Source organism: Dermacentor variabilis, chromosome 8, assembly GCF_050947875.1.
Source record: "Dermacentor variabilis isolate Ectoservices chromosome 8, ASM5094787v1, whole genome shotgun sequence".
NCBI lineage: Eukaryota > Metazoa > Arthropoda > Arachnida > Ixodida > Ixodidae > Dermacentor > Dermacentor variabilis.
This window is the reverse complement of record NC_134575.1, coordinates 32,766,653-32,789,264: the sequence shown is the minus strand read 5'-3', so window position 1 is coordinate 32,789,264 and position 22,612 is coordinate 32,766,653. Positions and strand designations below refer to the sequence as shown.

The 22,612-nt window shown below is 48.5% G+C and overlaps 1 protein-coding gene across 2 annotated transcripts in view; it reads left to right on the top strand.

Moving 5' to 3' along the window:
* Positions 1–22,073, top strand: part of LOC142589943 (salivary peroxidase/catechol oxidase-like) — a 52,381-nt gene extending 30,308 nt beyond the window's left edge. For both annotated transcript variants that reach the window (XM_075701669.1, XM_075701670.1), the window contains exons 5-13: positions 644–1,000; positions 2,534–2,635; positions 3,776–3,889; positions 10,356–10,483; positions 10,947–11,196; positions 11,914–12,241; positions 17,335–17,504; positions 19,965–20,073; positions 21,680–22,073. In XM_075701669.1, coding sequence (XP_075557784.1) covers positions 644–1,000; positions 2,534–2,635; positions 3,776–3,889; positions 10,356–10,483; positions 10,947–11,196; positions 11,914–12,241; positions 17,335–17,504; positions 19,965–20,073; positions 21,680–21,740 — 1,619 coding nt within the window. In that variant the 3' untranslated portion in view covers positions 21,741–22,073. The remainder of the gene's footprint in view (positions 1–643; positions 1,001–2,533; positions 2,636–3,775; positions 3,890–10,355; positions 10,484–10,946; positions 11,197–11,913; positions 12,242–17,334; positions 17,505–19,964; positions 20,074–21,679) is intronic.
* The last annotated feature ends 539 nt before the right edge of the window (positions 22,074–22,612 follow it).

Genomic DNA, 22,612 nt, shown 5'->3' with positions numbered 1-22,612 from the left:
GCGGCGGCGGCGCCACCATCGCTGCATCACGTGATATGTGACGTCACGCCAGGGATGAAGCGGCGCGCGCCCGCCGTCGCGTCAGTCTCTGTGCCCGCAACCGCGCCAGCGTCTTTGCGCCGGGCGTGTATGCGGTCAAGATGCCTCCAAACGCTAAGGATACGCTAAGGTTAAGCCCAGTGGATGCGAAGCATCCACTGGGCTTAACCTTGATAAGCCTCCAATTTTAATCTACCTTTGGAAGCACTGAGACGGAGGCTGCGCGTTAATGTATAACAGGATGGCATAACAATAAGGTTGGAGTGTATATAGGCTTATAATGTGGTACTGAGAAGAGATGCGACAACAAGAAAAAAATTACGGCAGAGCTCATCTCGCGATGGACTGCCGACGGTGTGTGCGATCAGCATTCGAGCAATTTCGGAAGTCACGTTCATTCAACATATCTAGTGGTCATTCTGAGACTTCCGTTGCTCGGGCTGTTCGACATAGCCCAATTTTCTGTTCTATCAAGTTTCTGGCTAAACCTCTCGTTCATTTCTTGTTAAAGTGTAACCGTAACAGTTCGAACAGTCGTGGAACTTCCCAGCTGCGAGTTTTCTTTTTCGAGTATTTCCATCCCATCGGCGACACGTCTTCGCAGGGATATCCAGACCACGCGTCGCCACGAGCGGTTCCCCCCTGCCCAGCGGGCGGCTGGTCAGCCAGACGCTGACCTCCCTGGACCGGCCGGGCGGCGGCTCGGACGACGCGCGGGTGACGCTCATGCTGATGCAGTGGGGCCAGCTGGTGGACCACGACGTGTCCCTGACCACGCTGTCCGTGTCGCGCTCGGGCTTCCCGCCCAAGTGCTGCCGGCCCCTGATGTCGCCGGAAGACGTGCACCCGGAGTGCATGGCCATCGCGGTGTCGTGGCGCGACAAGTTCTACCGCAAGTTCGCCGCCACCTGCATGGAGTTCAGCCGGTCGGCGCCCGCTGCCAAGCGAGGCTGCAGGTTGGGTACGACACGACGTCTCTGCGACAGAGGGGCGGGCGGGGGGGGGGAGGGAGGAGAGGGTAAGCGGGGGGAGGGGTAGGCGAAATTAAAGCCCCTTAAACTTCGTAAAGTAGTGCCACGCTTTGAAGAACGCCGCCTCCTCCTCGCGCGCTCTGGCCGAGGCCGCGTCGCTATTGGCCTAATAGCATCACGTGGGCCCTGGCGCCTTCCTTCAGCGCCATTTTTGCTCGAGAAGCGTCTACGGAGTGGCGAGGAGCGCATGTTGGCGCCGTTGCTACGCTCGAGCAGTGTAGGTGGCGCCACGGTCGAATAGGGAGCGTGAAAGAGGAGAAACGAGGAGCAGTGAAGGCGGAGGATGAGAGTGTCGTCACTTTACGAAGGTTAAGGTGCTTTAGGAGGGATAAAGTTGGCATTAAATATGCGACGCGCACGGTGCGCGTCGAAACGCAGTGTGACGCACCATGTGCCACGGCTGGTTACATACAAGCTTCTCGTAATAGTTCTGCGGAAGCCCGCCAGGTGGAGAGAGGTAATTACTAAAGGGAAAATGAGACATCCACCCAAACGTAGCGTACAAAGGAAACGCATACGGGTTACTAGAAAGAAAAGCCTCGCCGTTGAAGAAAAATTCGTCCTGGTCCGCGACAGCAGCATTTTGTAGCACTTCGCTACGTTTGGGTGGATGTCTAATTTTTCCTTTATTAAGCTTTTTGTGTATACGACCGGTCGTACTACGAATCGGGTGGTTTCTACGCCTCTGTCGGAAACTTGTTGGTAGCTTGTTGGACGTCTTGAGACGCGTACGACGAAATCGGGTTCTTTGTAAGCTCGTGCGAATCTTTCTTTTGTGGCAAACGCACGCAACGTCCGGACCGACCTGTCCGGTGAACGAAGCGCCCGAAAAGCACAGCTGCTCAGACTGTTGGAAAGTAGCTTGTTGCTGGCGCCGTTGAGGGCACCTTAATAGAGTACAGCCAGCACGATGGAATGCTGTGCGTTATCTTGATCAGCTTGTCTGCAGGGGCGCCGTGGAAACTGTGAATAGAACAAAAAGTACATGACTTCCTTGACGTCACGTGAACGCTCCCTGTACGATGAGTCGTGCGACGAATAGGACGGGACTGTGCATTACATAGTTCCGCTTTCTAATGACACCTTATTAGAAACCTATACGGTCCAACACGGTGATTAATTGGTGTTACCGGACATTGGTCACGGGTCTCTCAGTGGTGGTCAAGCTTTCTCTTCGCTCTCTGCTCTTGTAAGCCATTTTCTCCGCACCTTACGAACGCGCAAAGTGCCTCTATAGGTCATTGTTCGGTGTTCACGAGTAAGCTTGGGCGCAATGTTGAAAGTTTAGAGCTGGCCTAGTTGAAAGCTAGACATCTGTGACAGTGTTTGGGGGAAAAAGGAAATACTTGAAGTGAGAGAAAAACAACAATAAGGAAGGAAGGTGCTCTGGTGTGCGGTATGCTAAACGGCATGAAAAAACAAGATATATACATATACTCAAATCGCGCCCTTGGCTTTTACAGGTGCACGCGACCATACTAATCAGGTGACGGCGTTCATCGACGCTTCCACGGTGTACGGTTCCACGGCCGAGGAAACAAACCAGCTGAGGTCCTTCCGGAAAGGTTAGCGCACGCGTGCGCGTCGTCCGTGTTTGGAAGTGGAAGTTTTGAGCGTGACGCTGTATCATGCCATGAAAATTATTTTTGAAGCCTCTGCCACTCTCATTGAGACATTTCTAGCTGATCAAAGATTCTCCCACATGGTCGATATACACGTTAGCAAGCGATGAGCCTCTCCGATATCGCCTCTCCGCAAGGGCATGAGGTAGTTGTAGTTTTCTTTGCCCTATCGACGGAAACTATCACTCAGAAGACTTTTTTGCTAGGATGTTCACTTCATGAAAAAAAGAAAAAGAAACTGGCCTAACGATTTGTCGTGAAATAGTAAAGGCACGGAAATGACATTATGTGCTGATCCTCGCGTCTTAACAAAGACTCCGTGCGGCGAGCACACTGCACATTTGACATGCCGTTGGTCGGTGCATGAGAATATAGTGGTGAAGAAGCAACAGTCTGTAGCTGTTATGGCGTCGTCTGATGGACAAGCATGGGCTATGAGCGTGCTGAGATATCTGTCTGTTGACTCTGAATTCATTGTCCGTTCCCGTAATGTTGAGAGAAAACTGTATATTTGCCAGGGGTCTGTCTGTGCAGCGCGATTACGCTGTATTTGAAAATCAATCAATCAATCAATCAATCAATCAATCAATCAATAACTTTTCCAACGTACTCTGCAACAATCGTAAGATCCAAGTGCTGGCGCACAGATACGTAAAAAAAAAGAAATAACATAACTGCTACAGAAATTAATAAAAGAAAAGATGGCAAAGATAAACAAAACGTGCAGAACAAGTGGTCACAAACGAGATATTAAATATAAAGGAACAACACTGCAAAGGGCTATTTACGTAAAAGGCGCGTGGCATATTGAAAAACGTGGCGATATTGAAAAACGGCTCGCCTCCGCAATGACGTCACGGTAACGAGCGAACGTAACTGGTTAGCGCATCTGTACAAATTACCTGCGATTTGAACGGCGGTGTATTTTTGCTTCGTTGTACGACGAGGGTGTAGTCTACCGCAGTTAGTTCGTTGTTTTTTGGGATGCCGCGTTTCTCGATGTATTACACGCATCGATTATTATAAACCGAACATTTTGCATGCGGCACAATTGCCCGTCCGGCCGCGTTATACGATGCGCAGGCATGCTTCGCACGCTGGACACAAAGTGGTCCAAGCCGCTGCTGCCCCCGGGCTCCGAGGCCGAGATCCTCGAATGCCAGGAGAGGGGTCGGAACTCCAAGTGCTTCATGGCAGGTTTGTGCAACTCCTACACACCACTCTATATATTATAGGAAGTTGTAGTTGGGGGGCCAATCTCGATCTTTCTACTCAAATGCTCGCGAGAGGCAGAAATTTCCTTGGGCAACAGCTGGGGCTTTTTTTTTTCCTGGAACGTGACAAATATTCAGGAACCTTTTCTGCGCATATCTCATGAGCGGAATTTGTATGTGCGCGTGTACATGTATCTCATATTCTTAGATTGTAGCGCGAAGTGACACAGAGACTAGAAGCAGACCAGGACGAGCGCTAACTCTCAACTAAATTTTTATTGAAACTGTCAACAACTCTAACCAGCTGTATAACTAGCTCGCCCGACTTTCTATCCTTTTGCATGTACCTCAGTTGTCGGAATTTGTATGTGCGCGTGTACATGTATCTCATATTCTTGGATTAATAATAATATTTTTTGTTTTACGTGCCAAAACCACTTTCTGATTATAAGGCACGCCGTAGTGGAGGACTCCGGAAATTTCGTCCGCCTGGGGTTCTTTAACGTGCACCTAAATCTAAGCACACGGGTGTTTTCGCATTTCGCCCCCATCGAAATGCGGCCGCCGTGGCCGCATATTCTTGGATTGTAGCGCGAAGTGACACAGACAGAGAGAGACTAGAAGCAGACCAGGACGAGCGCCAACTCTCAACCAAATCTTCATTGAAACTATCAACAACTCTAATCAGCTGTATAACCAACTCGCCCGACTTTCTATCCTTTTGCATGTACCTCAGTTGTCGGAATTTGTATGTGCGCGTGTACGTGTATCTCATATTCTTGGATTGTAGCGCGAAGTGACACAGACAGAGAGAGACTAGAAGCAGACCAGGACGAGCGCCAACTCTCAACCAAATCTTCATTGAAACTATCAACAACTCTAACCAGCTGTATAACCAGCTCGCTCGACTTTCTATCCTTTTGCATGTACCTCAGTTGTCGGAATTTGTATGTGCGCGTGTACATGTATCTCATATTCTTGGATTGTAGCGCGAAGTGACACAGACAGAGAGAGAGACTAGAAGCAGACCAGGACGAGCGCCAACTCTCAACCAAATCTTCATTGAAACTATCAACAACTCTAACCAGCTGTATAACCAGCTCGCCCGACTTTCTATCCTTTTGCATGTACCTCAGTTGTCGGAATTTGTATGTGCGCGTGTACATGTATCTCATATTCTTGGATTGTAGCGCGAAGTGACACAGACAGAGAGAGACTAGAAGCAGACCAGGACGAGCGCCAACTCTCAACCAAATCTTCATTGAAACTATCAACAACTCTAACCAGCTGTGTAACCAACTCGCCCGACTTTCTATCCTTTTGCGTGTACCTCAGTTGTCGGAATTTGTATGTGCGCGTGTACATGTATCTCATATTCTTGGATTGTAGCGCGAAGTGACACAGACAGAGAGAGACTAGAAGCAGACCAGGACGAGCGCCAACTCTCAACCAAATCTTCATTGAAACTATCAACAACTCTAACCAGCTGTATAACCAGCTCGCCCGACTTTCTATCCTTTTGCATGTACCTCAGTTGTCGGAATTTGTATGTGCGCGTGTACATGTATCTCATATTCTTGGATTGTAGCGCGAAGTGACACAGACAGAGAGAGACTAGAAGCAGACCAGGACGAGCGCCAACTCTCAACCAAATCTTCATTGAAACTATCAACAACTCTAACCAGCTGTATAACCAGCTCGCCCGACTTTCTATCCTTTTGCATGTACCTCAGTTGTCGGAATTTGTATGTGCGCGTGTACATGTATCTCATATTCTTGGATTGTAGCGCGAAGTGACACAGACAGAGAGAGACTAGAAGCAGACCAGGACGAGCGCCAACTCTCAACCAAATCTTCATTGAAACTATCAACAACTCTAACCAGCTGTGTAACCAACTCGCCCGACTTTCTATCCTTTTGCGTGTACCTCAGTTGTCGGAATTTGTATGTGCGCGTGTACATGTATCTCATATTCTTGGATTGTAGCGCGAAGTGACACAGACAGAGAGAGACTAGAAGAAGACCAGGACGAGCGCCAACTCTCAACCAAATCTTCATTGAAACTATCAACAACTCTAACCAGCTGTATAACCAGCTCGCCCGACTTTCTATCCTTTTGCATGTACCTCAGTTGTCGGAATTTGTATGTGCGCGTGTACATGTATCTCATATTCTTGGATTGTAGCGCGAAGTGACACAGACAGAGAGAGACTAGAAGCAGACCAGGACGAGCGCCAACTCTCAACCAAATCTTCATTGAAACTATCAACAACTCTAACCAGCTGTATAACCAGCTCGCCCGACTTTCTATCCTTTTGCATGTACCTCAGTTGTCGGAATTTGTATGTGCGCGTGTACATGTATCTCATATTCTTGGATTGTAGCGCGAAGTGACACAGACAGAGAGAGACTAGAAGCAGACCAGGACGAGCGCCAACTCTCAACCAAATCTTCATTGAAACTATCAACAACTCTAACCAGCTGTATAACCAACTCGCCCGACTTTCTATCCTTTTGCGTGTACCTCAGTTGTCGGAATTTGTATGTGCGCGTGTACATGTACACTCTAAGAAAAATCCCGGGGAAAACGGGAGTAACTGCGCCGTTAGTCCTAAAAAGGGCGCTTTCGTCCCTCAAAGGACTAACTGCATGAATGTGCGGGCCGTGTGCAAATTTCGGAGAGTAAGTGTTTAGTCCCTGCTCGGAAAGAGAGCAATGGGAGGACGAACGGCAACAGTTACTCCCCAGGCACTTCGCTGTTTTCGTCCGTGTCATGGAGCGATGCGGCGAAAACGGTATTGTCTATAAATCGTGAATGGTTCGAAGTTCGTGCATTGTCTATTGAACTACATGCAAAGCGGCACCTTGCCTCTTCGTGAGAAAATTACGTGAAACTTAAAACTGGAATGTGAAGAGGCATGCCCTTCGTGCGCACCCCATAAGTGAGCGATACACATTAAACGCGCAAGTCACTGATAGACGGCTAGATTTTCTTGGTCTATAGTACCTAAGTTCCTTCCGTTCCAAGGAGGTTGCGAACTGAAGCGATGTGTAGCTCAAACGGCACGCGCTAAGCGACAGAGAAATTGCCCTTCTCTGTCGTCTTCGGTGCCCCGTTTGAGCTCGCTACACGTATACATGGCGTAGTGCCTCAGTTTAAATCACCCTAAAAATACTTGGGCTGATTTCTTTTCGCAGTCGCTTATGGTTGCAAGTACACTCAACGTTAGGCTCTGACTGCATAGCTTGCACAAAATACAGTCACTTTTATATTGCCGCACTTGCGTTCCCATGCTTAACCTTGTCGAAATAGCCCGTCTCGCCAAGGAAGCGGCGTGGTGGAGTGGTTAGAGTACCTGACTTGTGAGCGAGAGGACGTGAGTTCGAATCCTGCTGTCGGGCACGTTTCTTTTTTCAGCTCATTGATTTTTTTATTAGAGTATAAATGCCTATTTTAATTAATTACACCTTTGCGGAGCATCGGAACGAATTACAGTTACTCCCTTGAGGACCATCGGGCAGGGGCAACTGTTAGTCCCCGAAGGAGTAAGCGCATGGGGAGTAACAGTTCATCCCATGTCAGTTCGTCCCCAAAAGGACTAATGGTTGTGGCAAATCAGTTAGTCCCCAAAAGGACTAACCTCCCTACCCCTTTTAGTCCTTTTTTTCTTAGAGTGTATCTCATATTCTTGGATTGTAGCGCGAAGTGACACAGACAGAGAGAGACTAGAAGCAGACCAGGACGAGCGCCAACTCTCAACCAAATCTTCATTGAAACTATCAACAACTCTAACCAGCTGTATAACCAGCTCGCCCGACTTTCTATCCTTTTGCATGTACCTCAGTTGTCGGAATTTGTATGTGCGCGTGTACATGTATCTCATATTCTTGGATTGTAGCGCGAAGTGACACAGACAGAGAGAGACTAGAAGCAGACCAGGACGAGCGCCAACTCTCAACCAAATCTTCATTGAAACTATCAACAACTCTAACCAGCTGTATAACCAACTCGCCCGACTTTCTATCCTTTTGCATGTACCTCAGTTGTCGGAATTTGTATGTGCGCGTGTACATGTATCTCATATTCTTGGATTGTAGCGCGAAGTGACACAGACAGAGAGAGACTAGAAGCAGACCAGGACGAGCGCCAACTCTCAACCAAATCTTCATTGAAACTATCAACAACTCTAACCAGCTGTATAACCAGCTCGCCCGACTTTCTATCCTTTTGCATGTACCTCAGTTGTCGGAATTTGTATGTGCGCGTGTACATGTATCTCATATTCTTGGATTGTAGCGCGAAGTGACACAGACAGAGAGAGACTAGAAGCAGACCAGGACGAGCGCCAACTCTCAACCAAATCTTCATTGAAACTATCAACAACTCTAACCAGCTGTATAACCAACTCGCCCGACTTTCTATCCTTTTGCGTGTACCTCAGTTGTCGGAATTTGTATGTGCGCGTGTACATGTATCTCATATTCTTGGATTGTAGCGCGAAGTGACACAGACAGAGAGAGACTAGAAGCAGACCAGGACGAGCGCCAACTCTCAACCAAATCTTCATTGAAACTATCAACAACTCTAACCAGCTGTATAACCAGCTCGCCCGACTTTCTATCCTTTTGCATGTACCTCAGTTGTCGGAATTTGTATGTGCGCGTGTACATGTATCTCATATTCTTGGATTGTAGCGCGAAGTGACACAGACAGAGAGAGACTAGAAGCAGACCAGGACGAGCGCCAACTCTCAACCAAATCTTCATTGAAACTATCAACAACTCTAACCAGCTGTATAACCAGCTCGCCCGACTTTCTATCCTTTTGCATGTACCTCAGTTGTCGGAATTTGTATGTGCGCGTGTACGTGTGTCTCATATTCTTGGATTGTAGCGCGAAGTGACACAGACAGAGAAAGACTAGAAGCAGACCAGGACGAGCGCCAACTCTCAACCAAATCTTCATTGAAACTATCAACAACTCTAACCAGCTGTATAACCAGCTCGCCCGACTTTCTATCCTTTTGCGTGTACCTCAGTTGTCGGAATTTGTATGTGCGCGTGTACGTGTATCTCATATTCTTGGATTGTAGCGCGAAGTGACACAGAGAGAGAGAGACTAGAAGCAGACCAGGACGAGCGCCAACTCTCAACCAAATCTTCATTGAAACTATCAACAACTCTAACCAGCTGTATAACCAACTCGCCCAACTTTCTATCCTTTTGCATGTACCTCAGTTGTCGGAATTTGTATGTGCGCGTGTACATGTATCTCATATTCTTGGATTGTAGCGCGAAGTGACACAGAGAGAGAGAGACTAGAAGCAGACCAGGACGAGCGCCAACTCTCAACCAAATCTTCATTGAAACTATCAACAACTCTAACCAGCTGTATAACCAGCTCGCCCGACTTTCTATCCTTTTGCGTGTACCTCAGTTGTCTCAGTCAACTATCAGAGTGCCTCGAGCGACCAGTCGCGCGGCAATATTGCGTTTATTCGCGGGCCTCTTTTAGGCCCGGCGAAACACTTATGTAGCACGTATTGGGCAACAGTTAAAGCTGTATCGCGGAGTTTTTCGTGCTGCTCTACAACTTTCTCATTGACACTTTTGATCTAATTATAATATTTAAGAAGTTGATTAACTAATTATGACTAATTATGCATTTACGCGGAACGCAAAAACTAATCTGAGCATCTCGAAGCGACTGCAAACAGCATTACCTAGGTGCTCTCTAGCTACGGGGCATTTGCTTATTTTTTTAAATCATGGTGCGTCATAGTTGGGACACCATATATATATATATATATATACGATTTGTTTTAGCCGCACCAAATTTATTAAAATTGCCTGAGGCAGATACCACAATTCTAATCGTAGATGTAAATTACTCGATCAGGGGGTCATTGCTTCAACAATGAATCAAAATAATTCAATAATTACCATAATTACGCTAATTATTTTTTATTATTAGCTTTACGACCAATATTTTAATGTGCCTGTGGGCTCGCAAGGCGTATTCACTTGGAACGAATTCTCCGGACTGCACCAGTTTCGAAATACTAATTTTCAATATGTCCGACGATATGCACCGGCGTTCCAGTTCCTTACTTTTATTCAAGAAAAAGCTGTTTTATTCAGTGAAGCGCAAAAGTAACTGGAAAAACGAAGAGAAGGAAAGGTAGAGAGGCTAACCAAGGTCATGTCCGTTTGGCTATCCTACACTTGGGGAGGGGGAATTGAAAATCGATAAGATAAAATAGAGTGAGTTGCAAGTCATTGCGATTTCCCATTTGTAGCCGGCGAGGCGACGAGACATATCCGCTTACTACGTGCGAGAACTCTATAGACAGTGTGTACAAGCGTGGCCTCCGAGATCCACCGCGGCGCGCGGGGGTAAATCTCGGAGGCCATGGTACAAGCTATCGATCGCTCGCTTTCGCCAACAGGTGACTCTCGAGTCAACGAGCAGCCCGGTCTGACGGCGCTCCACACCGTCTGGATGCGCGAGCACAACCGAGTGGCACTCGAGCTGTCGACTCTCAATCCTGGCTGGGACGACGAGCGACTCTTTCAGGTAAGTACGTACTAACTACGAGAACGACTTTTACCAAGCCTTCGCGCAAGTTGCACCTCACCCGCCGTGGTTGCTCAGTGGCTATGGTGTTGAGCTGCTGAGCACGAGGTCGCGGGATCGAATCCAGGCCACGGCGGCCGCATTTAGATGGGGGCGAAATGCGAAAACACCCGCGTACTCAGATTTAGGTGCGCGTTAAGGAAGCCCGGGGGTCCAAATTTCCGGAGTCCCCCCACTACGGCGTGCCTCATAATGAGATCGTGGTTTTGTCACGTATAAAACGCAATGATTTCATTTACTTTAAGAGTGAGCCTCCTTTTGGCATTCTACTATGATAATTTACTAATCCAGCTGAACTCTTCGGTTTTATTTCGAGGGTGTCGCGAGACGCCATCGTCCGTGCACTGGAATTGACAATCCTGCCGACAGCCGTTGACGACGATCGCTCCGTCTCTGCTCGCAGGAGGCGCGGCGAGTGGTGGCCGCCGAGGTGCAGCACGTGACCCTGGCCGAGTTCCTGCCCGCCGTGCTGGGCGAGTCCGTGGCGCAGATCTTCGGCCTCAAGCCGGCGTCGGGCCACTGGCGCGGCTACGAGCCCTCGCAGAACCCCGGCGTGTCGAACGTGTTCGCCGCGGCCGCCTTCCGGTTCGGGCACAGCCTTGTGCCGCACGCTTTCCACCGCTACGACAAGCGGCACAGGCTACTGCTCAACGGTGAGCTTTTTTTTTTTTTCTGTGTGGCATTTGTACGCCGTTGTACGCCGTTGTAAGCGTTGGTACCACTTGAAGGAACATGAAATTTACAAGCCCCCCTCTCCCCCTAAAGAAGGATAAGAAGAGAAAACAAAGCCGCTCTTACGGTGAGTGGGTGGAGGGTCTCGACTTGGCAGACCGGAAAGAAAAGTAAGAACAACTGACTTTTTAAGGGTTCGAGAAGTCGGTTTATTCATAATACCTCAAAAAGAAGTCACAGAACGGAACATAGCCTGAACTGTGGGCTCATAGCGAAAACGGGGGGTCAGGTTAGGTGGCGTGATTTGAAAGATGGTTTTCAATGGCAGCTTTCAAACGAAACATGTTGGCGATCAGAGCGATGTCAGAGGGAAGGGTATTCCATGCTCTCGCTGAGTGCAAGAAGAAAAAAAGGAACGTTGATATATACAGCTTCGCCGTCTTTCATGTATCATTTGCCAGTATATGAGATAAATCGGTGAAGTATTTTTTTCTTTACCTTTACTACCAAGTGACCCGCATAAAGGAGAATTTTCGAGGTCCCGAGCTCTTCGGTACAAAAAGCGTTCGACTGTATAGCGATTCCCCCACCCCCTTCCCACCTGACGCGGAATTAAGTGAACATCCCTGAGCATATTTTGCCTTCGTCGTGACGTTTTATCCCGTTCTCGACGCACCCCTCCGCGGTCCTCTGTGCAGACACCCCTCTCCACTTGGAGTTCTTCAACCCGACCCACTTGTTCCGACCGGGCGCCGTGGACCGCCTCGTCCTGGGTCTGGTCAACCAGGCGGCGCCGGGTATGGACGAGCAGCTGAGTCCCGAGGTCACCAACCGGCTGTTCCAGCCGCAGGGCCAGGACTTCGGGCTCGACCTCATGGCGCTAAACGTGCAGAGGGGCCGCGACCACGGGCTGCCCCCGTACACCGCGTGGAGGCGCCACTGCGGGCTGCAGCGGGCGCGCGGATTTCAGGACCTCGAGCAGTTTGTGGGGCCCGCCGCGGCACAGGCTCTTTCGAAGCTCTACGCGTGAGTACGCAGCTTCGACGAATTATGGCCTCGTTGAAACTTTGGAAACATGCATGCGCGAGGTTTCACCCCATGTGGTACACTCGTATGAAGGGAGTTATTTCCTAAGGGAAGGGCAGGGCTTAAACATGTGGTATACCGCCTGTTGCCTCCCTTACTCGGTTCCTAGGCTATAGACTGAAAAATTTTCATTTTCATTTTAGATATTGTAGAATAAAATAAAGGGAGATGCCTAAGGGGAGGAGGGCGCCTAATGTCGGAAGTGATGAGCCATGCGTCACTTACGGCTACCGGTAGTTGCGCATTGCTCTTACTATTATTTTTTTATTAGAAATGGCTACTTTTGCGAGACTTTCATGACGCATTCACTTCTCATTTCAAACGTGAAATTTCGCAGGGCAACTGCTCTATATTAACGCCGGCATAATACGGCCTTCAAAATTTTGTTGCAATCCACCATTCATTCTAGGGCCAGTATTCTGGACATTCCGCCATTTTCTTTCGGTTGCGCCGCGGGGACGCGACGCGAATAAAATGCCTCAGATGGTCGCATTTTGCTTTCGTAACGTGAGGCCAACTTGACGTTTTGCCTAAGAAACTGAAATGAAGGCGCTGAACGTAAGGTTTTCGGTAAAGCAAAACATTTTTCCTCCGCAGTATAAGTAAAGCAGCTAGCTCAAAGCGCATGATTATTCCGTGGAAAACGCTTCTCGCTTCCGTCGTCTGCTGCATACAAGCCGTCGTCTGCTTCATTAGCTAGGATGCGTGTCCCCGGGAAATGAAATGAGTCATCGCATGTTGGCGCCAACGCGCTTGTTTTCTTGTTTGAGACAACATACGCGACCTACCAGCTGTGACGCGTGCACGTTCTAGGCCACGTTATCGCTATCTCGTGAAACGCAAGCGACTCAGCCCGACTCCGCTGGCTGTGAAACGGCCGAATGTCACCGATAGCGTTACACGCCCCAGAGATATCCACTATAGCGCTACGCAAGCGCCGGCGCTGCCATCTCTTGTTCACTTCTCTAGTTACTCGCGCCGCGGGAGGAAACTTCAAGGCACCGCCTTGCGTACATTTCTTTTTATAAATTAAAAAGACGCAGTTGTCGTAACTTTTCAATGTGCGAAAAGGCATTAATCTTGATTACAATACAAATGCAGCAGTGAAAAGTGGACAACAAAGCTGCACGTAGCCCGCTGCGGCTGCGTCCTTGATACAGCCTATACCATTTTTTTTTTTTTCACTGCCAGCGTGCATATAACAAAGTAGCGATACGCCGGTACAGTACACTTCAGCGCCGGTAAGAACCGACGAACTATATATCATAAGGTCTCTGCGAAAAAAAAAGTAGATAGTTTTATCTACGGACCTTACGACGAACACGTGCGAGACGCTCCCTCCACCCGCGCTAGCAGACGACGAACTCGTGGCGCGTGGTGCGAAGTAGAAACTACCGGGGGCCGTTCGGTCGAATCCATTATACGGGAGCAACCACCCAATTTCTCGATGCTTTATTTTCATAGGTTAATAAATAAATATCTCTGTGGAGATAAAAGACATGTGTTGCGTTATACTGGGACGGCGAAACAGTGTCTCGAAAAGTTATTTTTATGACTAAATGTGATATACTTTTAAATATAGAAGTTGCCGGCCTTGGTTCAATAGATGAGTTAAAAAGCTTGTGATCAACATCTGGCAAAACCAATATTCGAACCTTTATACCCTCACACATGCGAGAGGCCCTACATATGTTTTAACAGATTAAGGTATCCGACGAAAATGCCAGTTGAAATGAAGAAAAGAAAATACTTTGCTTAAATGTACCCCAACGTTCAGATTGCCTACCAATTCCCCATGAACTGTCACAGGAACCCTCTGTATCCCGATAGGTACGCATGAATGAACAATTGTATCATCCTCCCTTCTGCAGCTGGGCTGTATACCTCTATCGTCCAAGGAAATTTTCGTGTCGTTGTTGGCGTGGTAAGCAAAAAAAAAATGGCAGTGGCTTAGCTCGGCTACACCAGGATATACGTAGCGAAAGCTAAGGCACAGCATGATTAGCCTTGGTTAATCTTGATTGCAAGTACAGGTTAGTCTGGTTGTCTAGCTGAGTTGTCGCATTCAGGCGACACGTTGTTGTTTTAGACAAACACTTTATTGCATATTCACGGCGTTTAGCCAGTCGTTCGGCGCGCTGTTCGCCTGTTTCCTGGGCGGTTCGTTTCCTCTTCCATCTCGTTCCGATGTCGATTCCAGGCCTCCTCCTGCTTATCATAATTGCCGCCGTCCATACTGCCGCCTTAACTGTGGTTGCGGCGCACGCGAGCTCTCCTTTTCAATCCTCCGAAGTGCTATCGGCCATGCGACGCAGCTGGCGAAGCGAGCGGAGGCGAGCGCAACGACGAGGAACGCGGTGTGACGTCGTGTGCCTCCTCGGAGCACGGCCACGGCGAAAACGCAAAGTTCGCGGCCAGTAAAGCTTTCGCTCTAAAAAGATGTGGGCCGATCCCGAAGATAGTGCAATGCCGGGCTGACTCGCGGCGAAAGCGAAGTTCGCCATCAGGCGCCCAGATACACAGCTTCGCCAGCCATCCTTCTTCAGAGAGTGGAAGGGCTGATGAATTTTTTGTCTCTCTCTCTACACCCTACCCATCTCCCTGCACCCCAGAAGAGGTCACAGAGCCATCCCTTGTGAATGAAATTAATTCGTTCATTCCACGTTTGCGCGCTATACGACTTGACGTTGGCTCAAGCGACGAAATCAGAGCATTCGATATTTTATTTTGCCCCTGAAATCAGCTTTCGCCCCGGCTTCAGCGTCATGCATCAACTACATTCCGCAGTTGATGTAAACCGAAGGCCCGTGACTAATGCTGTTCGTTTTGATTGGTCGGGCATGAACAATACATTGTGAATGTTTATGCTATACAATGACGACATAAAAATAGAAACGTACGTGGTTAATGCTTTACGCGTTAAGCAAATTATTCTTCGTCGCTGTTCCTAGCAGTGTGAGATTTCTAAAACCATGGCTGATACGACGTCACACTCTCATTCCCGGCGGGTGCAGATGCGGGGATTGAGGAATGCACCGGCGAAATTGCGCGGGCATTCAGCTATTGTGCCGTCCCTACTCATCGCCCTCTTTCCACTCGCGACGGTTGTCGGCGGCGGCGCTCCACTCACCATGGTTTGCGAGAGGGGTCGCTCACGTCGCGATCTAGCTAAAACCCCTTAAACTTCGTAACGTAGCGACCCTCTCCTCCGCCTTCATTCCTCCTCTTTTGTCCTCTTTTTAATGCTCCCTCCTCGACCGTTGCGCCGCCTACAACGCTCGAGCGTAGCAATGGCGCCAACATGCACTCCTCGCCACTCCATAGACGCTTCTCGAGCGAAAATGGCGCTGAAGCACAGCGCGAGGGCCCACGTGATGCTATTAGGCCAATAGAGACGCGGTGTCGGCCTCGCGGCCACGGCGCGCGAGGAGCAGGTGGCATTTTTCAAAGCAGTGCCACTACTTTACGAACTTTAAAGGGGTTTTAGGGCTAGCCGCCATCGGCTCCTCCCGACGGGAGCGCGGGCCTTCACCACAGGGACAGCACCGGGTGTACGTACGTGCTTTCCTCTCCTTCGCCGATGCCTGTGTGTCCAGGAACTTGAGCTCGCGCACGGTGCGTTTGCACGTGCGGTGTGCGCGTACACCTCGTGTTGATCCCTTCCGGACGCTAATCCGAGGAGCGGTGCCTATAGTGCTCGCGCGAGGTCGTACCACGCCGAGTCGCACTTATCGGAGGCCCAAGCCGAAGGAGATTGCCCGAGCTCTCGCGAGTTGGCCCATTGGTTATCATATAGCAACAGCGAGTAGCACACCCGCCGGGTCTTTGCCCAGCGGCGTGTCCCAGTGGGAGCTTTTACACTCGAAGCGACGTTCTGTAGGTGCCCCTGTCTGTATTTCCGCGCTTGGCGCAGGAGCCCTTTGGTTCCCGCGATCTTACGGGTTTGTGCATTGTTGTGTGCCGCCGGAGACAAACGGTTTCCCCCATGTCACGGCATTACTGTGTTCTCTTGCGTGCATAGAGCTCGGTAGCCCCTTTGTCGCCTGAGCTCGTGCGTAGCGGCGCGCTAAAGGCGACGGCTGACGCGGCCTTGTGGCTCGCTAAGCTCGAAACCGCGGTGGTCGGTACTCTTGCCAGACCCTAGGACCCCCATACAACGTAGAGCAATATGACGTGCTCCGGTAAGGCCTTCGGGTTGCTTTCTATAAATCGCTTTGAGTGAGACGTGGTCGCCAAGATGGGCACAGACAAAGGAAAATTGGCATTTATTTTTTTCTTTCACAAACCAGCAGGAAACAGGGCCAAGCGCCACATTGACAGATACGAACTATAGAATGCTTTGCTCCGCAGTTTGATCAAGAACAACGTAACGGGGCAAGTTGGAAATTTCTTTTAAAAGGTCTTCAGATGTAGTCTGCAGGTCAGTGGTACTCCATAAAACCAAGTTGAGCCTACAGCTCGAGCAGTTACTCCTGCACAAGAAGAAGTTGCCGGAACACCATTTTGTCTTGACACGGTGGGTCATTCGACTGCACCGGTTCTCGTGTCGCCGTGGTGGCCAACATAGCAACAGTACCAGCAATAGGTAGTGTCAAAAGCCATGCCCCATAGATTGGCGCCCTCTGTATTTAAGATGCGCATCCTAAAGGTTGTGCTTCTGCCGATTGAATGCAGTGGAAACAATCTCGGGAGCCGTGAACAAGTCTCAAACGTCGAGTTTTGGGAATCAAGTTATTAAAAAAGGAACTAACACGTTTACTAAACCATAAATAAGTAAACAAATAAAAAAGTAACTAGTTTTTGTAAATGGATGGATGGATGGATGGATGGATGGATGGATGGATGGCTGGATGGATGGATGGATGTTATGAGCATCCCCGTTGGAACGGGGCGGTGGGTTGCACCACCAAGCTCTTGATATACTAGTAAATACTAATTAAAAAGCGACGCCTATGAGACTTTCCTTGAGGTGCATTTATTGGTTGATTCATTGGTGCATTCATTTATTCACTGATCGATTTTCGAGTGAGCAGGTCAATCGAGGACGTGGACCTGTTCCCGGCAGGGATCGCGGAAAAGCCCGTGCTAGGTGGCGTGGTGGGTCCCACGTTCGCGTGCCTCATCGCCGAGCAGTTCGTGCGCATGCGCAGGGGCGACCGCTTCTGGTACGAGAACGGGGGCCTGGCCTCGTCCTTCACCACAGGTATGTGTGCCGCACGTCTTTCGTTTATCCACCCTTAAGGCCCTTCTCAGGGCATTACATTTTTGGGGAAAGGAAAATATGGTATTGTAATAACTACATTTTTATAATATGCCACAATATAAATGATAGTCAGGAAAAAAAGTAAAACAAACAAATATCGCAGTTTTGTAAAGTGAACCTGTCATAGGCAGACAAAACCCATTTTTCGGCTCCCACGTAAATCGACATACCGTGTGACCCAGCCAACGTCGGCCAAGCTGTTCAACAACAAAGAAAAAGACATTTAAGAAACACGGTGCAAGGTGCAATTGTAAGGTGTACGGCGATCGGCCATAAGAATTCTGGCGACCGACGACCACAGGTCTCAAAGGGACAGACAACCACTGAGGACATGAATCGAGATAACCCCGCCCACGAGAGAAGCTTTCTATCGGTTAAAACCAGCCCTTTCTTTCCCATTAAATGTGGCTTGATAGTATTAACCCCTCATTAACAGTAGCGAAATATGACCCATTGGTATCCCACGCAGCAAAAACGAAGATGCACAAGTGACCTATCACGTGACATTCTACTAGTGTACGGGGTTACCGGTCTTTTTATCGGTATTAAAACGTGGTACACTTCTTTCGATTATAAGCTTTTTTCTAACTCACGATGTGCCGAAAGCCTTCGTCTGTAGCGAGTATAAAAGTGGCGCTGCCTTCGCCTTGGACGAGTTGGTTTGTCTCGTCTATGTATTTATTTACTTATTTATTTACAGGATACTGCCGGCCTTAGTCTTAAGGCCTTGGGCAGGAGTGGACAGTGCGATATACAGATGAACAAAACAAAAACTAACAGCAAAAATCATTACAAGAATTCAATACATTGCAATAGACATATTCCCTGATCCGCACAAGCCGTACAGAGCATTCCAACAAAAAAAAAAGCATTACAAAATTTCAATATATTTTAAAATACGGATATTCGCTGAACCGCAAAAGCTGTACAGAGCATAATGATAACAACGGGATATTGATAACAAGGAGTCGCATTCATACTGGTATGCTGAAAGACATCGCGCATGCTCGGTAGGTTGAGCAGCAAGAAATCTACAAATAGTAATGACAGCAAGCGAAAATAGCACAGAATAAGGACACCGTGGGCCAGCCAGCCATGACGCAGGCGTGTACGTAGGAGAAAATACGCCACAAGTATGACAGATGTCCGTACAACAATGCGAACTTATTGCACCAGCTTTTTATTTTCGAAAGTTTAAAAATTAAATTGTGGGGGTTTTGCGTGCCAAAGCCACTTTCTCATTATGAGGCACGCCGTAGTGGGGGGACTCCGGAAATTTCGACCACCTGGAGTTCTTTAACGTGCACCTAAACCTAAGTGCACGGGTGTTTTGCCATTCCGCCCCCATCGAAATGCGGCCGCCGTGATTCGATCCCGCGACCTCGTGCTCAACAGCCCAACACCAAGCCGCTGAGCAACCACGGCGGGTATCTTCAAAAGTGGTTGAAAAGGTCAAAATGGTATACGTGGTTAGCCACAGTTGCACGCACTGCCGTGAAAAAAAGAGCGATGGGCGGCTCTCGCAGTTTCCGAGGCGGCCTATAGGCGTCGCTCTCACTTCTCAGCATTGCTGGACGAGGGACTCTTGCTTTTTTTTTAGAAGCTGCTCAGATTGAAAATTTCTTACAAAATATCCACGCGCTTTTGGAATTGCTCCAGGTGCGAACACTACAGAGGGCGAGTTTTTCGTTGTGCCATGGAAAAAACTGGGTCCGTAGAAATCAGTCACCAGTCCCTTTGACATCATATCTTGCACCGTGTTTCTTTCGATCTTTTTTCGTTGAAGAGCTTGGCTAAGGGCAGCTGGGACACCTTATATAGGTACACGTTATATGGGCACGCTATATATATATAAGGTGTCCCAGCTAACGGTAGCCAAGTCCCAGCAAACGTCAGCCATGCTGTTCAGCGAAAAAAAATAACCCTTAAACGAATACAGTGCAAGATACGATCTTAAGACCTAGCTAAGAGTTCGATCTCCAGGACTCTGATGACCTGGCGCTGTTGCTTCTATAATTGTATATACCACCGTTTTGTTTTCTTCTTCCTTGAAGATGCTTGGCTAACATTTGCTGGAATACACGGTGTAGGTGCTTAGTAAAAAGAGGTGAGATAAATACCACGAGAAATCATTACAACGCCCGAGCACGTGCGACAAAGTGTTCACAATGCATTTAGACGCTGACGCAGTGTCCAGCGGCCGTTCCTTAGGAACAGCTTCAGTGCTTGCTCTTGTACCTTCAGGCATGGATGACGTGCCAGGCCACTGTCCCAGTGCCGTGGGAACTGTCGATTGTTCTGTGGCTTGCACGGAGGCAAAGTTTTCTTGCACGTCCAAGGCACTGGGGCATACTAATAACGCACGCGTTGCGTTGTCACGTACACGTCAATCACTTCCAGATCAGCTGCGCGAGCTGCGGAAGGTCACGTTGGCGCGTGTGCTTTGTGACAACGTGGACGACATCGATACGATCCAAGCCAGAGTCATGGAACAGGTCGACCAGAGACGGTGAGCACTATAACTAACAACCTTTCTTACTAGCGTGGGCTCACAAAAAAAAAAAGAAAACTTAGATCGCGGCGTTGGAATGGGGAAGAGCAAGATGTAGAACGCTTCATAAAGTCTTACATAGAGTACAAGAATTTGGGGGATGAACTAGAACCGTGTATCGTCGATTATAAAATGCGCGAACAGAAAGACGCGAACAGAAAGGAAGTGTTTTGTCATTGACGCTTTATTATCCATTGACGATCATGATGCATCGCATGCAAGAGGCTGTGCTGAATGCGTACAGGGTAATCTTTTTTTTAATGTTAACAGAATTTTTAATCTTTCTTTAACGTTAAGAGAATTTTTCTTTAATTCCTCGCGTCATACCGCACGAATTTAGATATGAGCTGCAGTACTCGAACAGGTGGGCATTACTTACAATGGAAATCGAAATGCGTTTTTGACTAATTAACAAAATTTCGCTAACCAACGTTTTCAAGCAATTCATTTCGCGCACATATTGTAATATGCAAATGAACCCAGTGATTTATGAAGGCGCGTTCTCTAGGAACGAATTTTGAAAGTAGCACTAGTGTTGTGCCGAGTTCCGTTAAACCTAAAAGCTAAATTATGGGGTTTTAAAACCACTTTCTGATTATGAGGCACGCCGCAGTGGAGGCCTCCGGATATTTAGAACACCTGGGGTTCTTTAACCTGCACCTAAATACACGGGTGTTTTCGCATTTCACCTCCATCGAAATGCGGCAGCCATGGCCGGGATTCGATCCCGCGACCTCGTGCTCAGCAGCCCAACAACACCATAGCCACTGAGCAACCACGGCGGGTCCGTTAAACTTTCGGCAAAAGTGCACTGTTGTTCCGCTTTATTTTTCATCAATTTTCTTTTTTACACATTGCAGTTGCAAGAATTACTGGAGCACAAGTGCATAATTTTTCCAAATTTTGGGAACGCATATCTCGAAACATACGCCGTCCTCAGAATTCGTTTCAATTCGTGGATATGGCTTTCGATGTCGCCGGCTAAAGTTCGTAAATTTCAACACGTGCCGTTAGTCGGGTAAACATTATTGGTCAATCATTTAAATTTTTTTGTGCAAAAAACTCACCGCCTCCGAGAGTAATCCAGCTCAAGAAGTCAGGGGCGAGTTTTAAAACTTTTGTTAACGTTGGAACAACGTCAGCGGCTATATAGCGGCAAATGCGAGAGAACTACGTCATCACTACGTCAGATCTCTTTGAGACACCGTATTCATCTTTAGACCGCATTCACCACATTGCAAAGTTGTTCGTCCGGAGCACACTGGATACGTGTACTGCCTTTTCGTGGACCGAAGGGCAATTGACGATACATATATATAGTACCTCTACCACGTGACAGGCTTCCCACAATTCAGACGCATATTTTTTTCCACTTTTACGCTACTAATGCTAACGCACTAAAAAAAAGAACACCTCGTATATTACGTGTTTGCAGGGAAGCCCGTAACGTTAGTCGGCGCTTGTTTTAATTACATTCTCCCTGCGAATATACTTCTGTTGTCGCGCTCTGTCGCACTTCGGGAGCCGTCGATCGTGACTGTTCTCTCTGTTCTTTCCACTGCAGGAACAGGAGGCGCCCCTGCACAAGAATCCCGGAGATGAACTTCTCCTTCTGGAAGTATTAATGCACTCGAATCAACTGTGAACACACCGAGGACTTTGAACGGCGCAAATTTCTTGAACCTGACGTATTGCGTAACGTCGACCGTGACCCTGGTCCCCCCGATCGTCGACCTCTCATCTTGATGCTGCTCATACCGCACGGGGTCGCGACTCTCGACTGCGGCGGTCGCATTCCGGCTGGAAGCGGCATGCGGAAACGCTCGTGAACAGCGCCAGTCGACCGCTCGTTAAAAGGACACTGAAGAGAAAAACTAATTCGGGCTGTATTGGGAAATGTATTAATCGAGCTGAATTTGTTGCCCTTCCAAAACAAATAAAGGTAACCTCTATCGCGAGGCGAGGCCTAGTATGCCGGGAAAGACGCAAGGAGAAAACAGATGCGGGTGGAGACGCCGTCGATCAACACCCCGATTGTCACGGATCTGATATAGTTGTATGTTTATCACTAAATGTCTACCTTATGTTCCACGGAAACCTTATAGTCAGCTTATAGCAAGTGTCGAGGACTTTTTAATGTGTTTACCATTCGTGTGACCGTTCTCCTGGGCAGGTCTCGAAGGTAGTGCAATCTAACAGAGCGGTATTAGCGCCTGTGTATCGCAGCGTCCATATAGGCATTCGCAGATGCTGTTACGAGCTGGTACTCGAAGCTGTGCACGAGATACCGGTTGCCTCCGGCATACGGGCAATACCGCGATGCCACACACACAGTTCTGATCGCGATCGGGCCCGTTCCGGATCGGATTTCTTGATCGCTATCAACAATGGTCGCTGCTACATTGTCCAACGATCCGCATCGAGTTATTGTCGTCTGGTGATCGTCTGCAACTCTCAGAGCTACATAATGCCTTGTCTGCAAATGCGTATTGGCAGA